At 34.0% G+C, this 5112-nt stretch overlaps 1 protein-coding gene across 1 annotated transcript; it reads right to left on the minus strand.

Moving 5' to 3' along the window:
* Positions 1-3150: 3150 nt before the first annotated feature.
* On the minus strand, positions 3151-4714 carry LOC129905934 (uncharacterized). The gene is made up of 3 exons (XM_055981561.1): positions 4407-4714; positions 4123-4245; positions 3151-3903 (listed from the first exon to the last, which is right to left on the minus strand). The coding sequence occupies exons 1-3, from the start codon at positions 4532-4534 to the stop codon at positions 3759-3761; spliced, it is 396 nt and encodes a 131-aa protein (XP_055837536.1). The 5' UTR covers positions 4535-4714; the 3' UTR covers positions 3151-3758.
* Between the last annotated feature and the right edge of the window lie 398 nt (positions 4715-5112).

Consider the following 5112-nt stretch of genomic DNA (forward strand, 5'->3'; position numbering starts at 1 on the left):
CTCTGATATTTTTTACGCTCTCTTTTTTCATAGTATTCTTTTTTTGTTCTCTATTTTTCAAATGTCCTCTTTTTAGTATCTTTTTTTATTTTCGTCCACAGTTTTTCAAGATTGTTACGATTATCTGTCTTGTTGTTTCAACTCTCAAACTCTGCCCACTCACAGTTAAGGTAAAGTGTTCATCGCATTTAAATTCAAAAGAGATGTTCTGTTTTTCGTTTTCGATCTACATATTTTATAATTTCTTTTTCTACTCCGATCTCAGTTTAACTGCCTTTCAGCTCGATCTTTTTATCTAAGTACTTTTAAAAATTTAAATAAATTGTGGATCGTTAAAGAGCTGACCTGTGCAGTTATTCCAAAGTTTACTTCTCTAGAGAAATTAAACATCCATTCAAAATATTTACAACAACTGAGAATATGGACGCGTTCTTCTTTGAAAAGATTTGATCATTTTTTACATTATTCCTGATCCAATACTTTTACGCAGTGTTGCCGTTATGCGACTTTAGTCGCATTTTGACCCCTTTTTTTGTCCCATGCGACCATGAGACGACCTTTTGAAAAAGTGGCTATTTTGACCCTTTTTTAAAAATCTTGCGACTTTTTTGACCCCAACTCATCTCTAGAAAAAATGTGTGAAAAAAAATCTATTTCTATTGAAATAATATTGTTTCAGTTCCAGAATTCAACTCGAATTTTTAATTTTGCATGAAAATCTAGCAATTCCTTCTAAGTTGTGAATCGTGAATGTATTATGTAAGTAATTTCACCACTCTCCACCAGTGTTGCCACTTCCAAACAAAATTTGCGCAGTAGATCCATAAAAAAAATGCAGTAGATTAAAAAAAATCGCAGTAGATTTCATTTAAAAATTTTTCAAATCAAACGTAGTTTGGCAAAGATAAAGCTAGATAAGGGAAAAGGGAACAAAAATCATAAAAACCGTGGTAACTCGAAAACAGGACGAAAACGAGAAAATTACCTCTTAAGTTTTTCGACTTAAAATGACCTCAGGAATCCATGGTTTTCGTTTGGGGCGGTGTTTGTGGGACACCCTGTATATTTGGTTTGATTTTGATTCATACACAAAAAAATTTGGAAATGCGACTTTTTTTTTCTCGTGACCCCTTTTTTTAAAGGTTCTAGAGTAAAATGTTCTCTTTTTATTAAGGTCCCAAATGGACACCCTATATTAAGGTGATTCAGACAGTTTAAATGGGTCAATTTTTTGCACGTTATGCAGTGACCCCAATCTGTTTTCCTGGCGGCTTTTGGTTGACGTAAAACTAAACATCTTCCATGGATGTTTAAAGATTTTTTGATGCAATCTACTTGGAGTTTTTTTCGAAAGCTATCTGCATCACAATTGGATATAATATCTTGATTGCTCTTTAGTATTTCTTGAATAAAATACAACACAAAAATGCCGCAATTGTAATTATCTTTTTGTCTTGGATATTTGTCTTAAACTTGAAAGTTCTTTTTGAATTTGTTTCAGGAAAAACATTAGAAAATATTAAGGAAAAGTTTCGAATAAACATGTCAGTTCTCCTCATATAATTTTCGCAAGCAGTACCAAATACATAAAAATTGTATGTATTTAAATCAACGTAGGAAAGTATCCAATGATTTATCATTCACGTTTAATGGCATGAAAATACCATTTTTACCACACTATTCCTTATTCAATTTAAAAAAAAAGCTTTCTTCACAATTTTCATTATTTTTAGACAATATAATTTGACTTATTTCGCATTGAACGTATGCCACTTTTTTTTAATGTTTTGATTCGAGTATAAATAAATTGGCACAATAATCAATTACAAAATTGCATTTGCATTGCCAGTTGTTTTCAAAAAGTGTTGAATAATCTTCACCGTATAAATAAATCATATTTGAGTTATCATTTACATTAATTGTATATCCTATAAAATACTGTCGTGGTGAATTTGGTGTGTTGTAATAGTTATTATGACAAATGGTTTAGTTTTCATTGAAACTGAGAGTAATTGTTTCTTCGTTTTTTCGTTTATTTCAACTAGTTTTACAATTTTATCTTTTTTGGCATATGTCACTCTTTGGTGCTTGACCTTACCACGATTCCAATTTTCTTCGGAGTCTAAGTAAGTTATCAGGTTCATTTAATTTCCTCTTGTTTTTTTTATGTTAACTTTGGTTTTCGGAAGATTAAACTGTTTGAACGATGATTCTATCCTTTCATAATTTATTTTATAAAAATCGGTCGATTATTACAGTGGTGACGAAAGTCCAAAATTTTTTTAAATAATTTATTTTGATGCATTTTGCGTTTTTTTGTCATACATTTTTTGCTAAGACAGATAAAAAAATTAAAAAATATCGCCAGTAGATTTTGATTTAACGAAGCGATTGCCGTTTAATTTTTTAAAATCAGGCGAGTTTTGCGACATTGGTGGCTGTCCAAACCTCAGCAGACAAATTGTCTGCAAAGTTCAGGATCATAAATATTAAATTGGAAAGCAAAATTTCTGGAAGACACTCAATTAAGAGAAAAAATAATTACGCCTACTTTAACTTTGATCACTTTTTTTTCCTTATATTTTTAAACTGCAACTGCATCAATTGAAAAATGCTTCCAAATTCGATTACACACTATCAAAAATGAACTCCTTTTTCATTGAAAGAGTTGTATGTAAAAAAAATTATCTCCTCGTATGCAGAGTTCTAAGGGGGTAGATCAACTATACGCACACGTTTTTCTTCTGTAAAATACCTACTTGACATTATTCCACGAAACGTATAAAATTCCTTCATTATATTTTATCTTTAAAAAAATCAGTTTTGAATAGTTCACACTTCACTCAAGTATTTTTTTTTTTTCATAAAATCCTTATACCAAGTTTAATAAGTCAGTTTCCCATCATTACATTGTAGATATAATTCCAACACATCCAAGTACTCAAGTCCAAAAGAGAAAAAAAAAAAACACCAAGTAGGAATTTTCCACTTTCCATCATTTAGATCTTTTATTTTAACACACTTTCCCTTAATCTTAACCCATGTTATATCTACTCATACCATTACTGACACTGTCAGAGTGTCAGCCGTGATTTTGCAAAAAGAATGAAAAAAAAAAAAAAAAAATAAGAAATTTTAATTATGCCCGAGATTTGTAAGTGACACCTTAGGAAAAAATCCACTCATTCCTACGGCCAACCTGTAGGTAGCCAAGGTGTAGTTGGTGCTCAGTAATTGTACATATATGGGACTAGGTACGAAGAGCTATAGGAAGGACATACAAAGTCAAAGGAATGGAATGTATGTCGTGAGCTCTTTCACATAAAGAACCGAACCGGGTTTCTTAATTAAGGCGCTACATGTTCATCTCCTGGTATATACAACTTTATGTCCTTTGCACATTGTTTGTTCCCAGAAGGAGGTGAACACAACAATTTCGCTTTCAACGTAGAAATTAAAAACAAAAGGATACGAAAAATAAAAAGGGGTCGAACAGAAAAATACCAACAACAAAAAACATGGAACAAACACAAAAACAAAAAAGAATACAACAATGTGCTTGTGCATGCAAGAATCCTCGAGCTTCATCAACGAGACTACGACTAAAACCTAGCAACCTACATTCTTCATTCTGGCCACGTTTTCAGCCAAAAGTATAAATATCATGCTACGGGGGGCTACAACTACGGCTATGATGATGGCTAGGGATACCCGGGAACCGGGCTACAATGGCATTCCGGGTATAGTCCTTGAGTAATTTAAAATCTCTTTGTTGTTCGGGCGAGGATTTGCTCCAGTCTGCGTCTCTCTTTGACACTCAAAACCTTTTCCAGTTGCTCCAGCGTCAGGTTTATCTCCCTTTTCGAGTGTAGTGGCAGCCAAAGGGTTGTGATGGCGAAACTCCTAAGTTAATTGAAGGTGGTGGTAGAAGTGGTTATTCTAATGCAATGAGAATGTTAATGAAAAGCCGCCCAGCGACGACGACGACGGATGGCGAAGCCATGGCACGATGATGGCAGAGGGCAACTACGACTACTCCATCTCTCCATCACCGATACCATCAAGTTCACCAAGTCGAGTCGAATCGAGGCAAAAGTCCTTTAGAACGGTGAGAGTCCTTACCTGTGCAATCGCATGGCGTCGATGGCCCTTGGCTGCATGGCTTCCAGTTTTTCGATTTCATTATTGAATTGTTGGTTATAGATGCGAAAGGCGTTCTTGTATCTGTGGTGGCAGACGCTTTGACTATTTGACAAAAGAAAACCAGAACAACAACAAATTAACAGAACTGTTTGTGCTACAGTGGGTGAATGTCAAAATCGGATAAGAGTAGGATATCGAAAACAGGAGGCATTGAATATTGGTGTGGCTGGAGGCGGCCCCAGTGGTCTTCTTTATATACTCACTAAGATTGGTCTTTGTTGCGAGGTTTAAGTTGTTGGGCTGCAGCACCGACTTTACGTGCAATCAGGACACGATACCATTGCTTTTGTAAGGCATTCATTTGCCGTTTAAATGGGTTAATTTCAGCCATTGTAAAGCTGGTTTTTATGCTTATTATGCCTGAGTACAAAAGCAAGGAGGTTGAATGTTTGCTTTCATGGGCGATTGAATTATACTGAATTGATGAAAGGAACGTTTTTTGAATGGAAAATACCTAAGTCGGAAGAGAGTACCTATCGAACAAACAGATTGTCATAGAAACTAGTTTTATTTGATCGATGAAGAAGTAGTAAGTCCTTCCTTTTTCATTTTTTAATAAGAAAGGGTTCCAACTCCCAACTAGCTACAAACTTCAGGTCCATTTTAATTTTACTGCAGACAGAAAAAATTCAACAATAGTTAAGTCCTGGTGCTTAGAAAAATAAAAACATTTAATGGCGGATATCTGATGATAGAAAATATTTAAAGAAATTTAGTGAGAAATTTAAAGGTACATACGTACATAAAAGGTGTGTCCCACCAACAGATATCTCTGAGGTGAGGGTTCAGAGATTTCTTAAGTGAGACAAAAAATCTGAGATAAGCGCTCACTTTTTTTCGGAAATTTCTGAGACGAAAATTTTTTGGATTCATTTCTCAGTTTTTTTTTACTTTTTTTTTTTTATTGTT

Source organism: Episyrphus balteatus, chromosome 1 (genome assembly GCF_945859705.1).
Source record: "Episyrphus balteatus chromosome 1, idEpiBalt1.1, whole genome shotgun sequence".
Classification (NCBI taxonomy): Eukaryota; Metazoa; Arthropoda; class Insecta; order Diptera; family Syrphidae; genus Episyrphus; species Episyrphus balteatus.

Excerpts from the sequence above, each read along its gene's own strand:
- LOC129905934 (XM_055981561.1), bottom strand. The coding sequence starts at position 4,534 with ATGGCTGAAATTAACCCATTTAAACGGCAAATGAATGCCTTACAAAAG. Across the intron at positions 4,246-4,406 it reads CGCAACAAAGACCAATCTTA|TCAAAGCGTCTGCCACCACA; the intron begins GTGAGTATATAA and ends TTTGTCAAATAG. Across the intron at positions 3,904-4,122 it reads GACGCCATGCGATTGCACAG|GAGTTTCGCCATCACAACCC; the intron begins GTAAGGACTCTC and ends CAATTAACTTAG.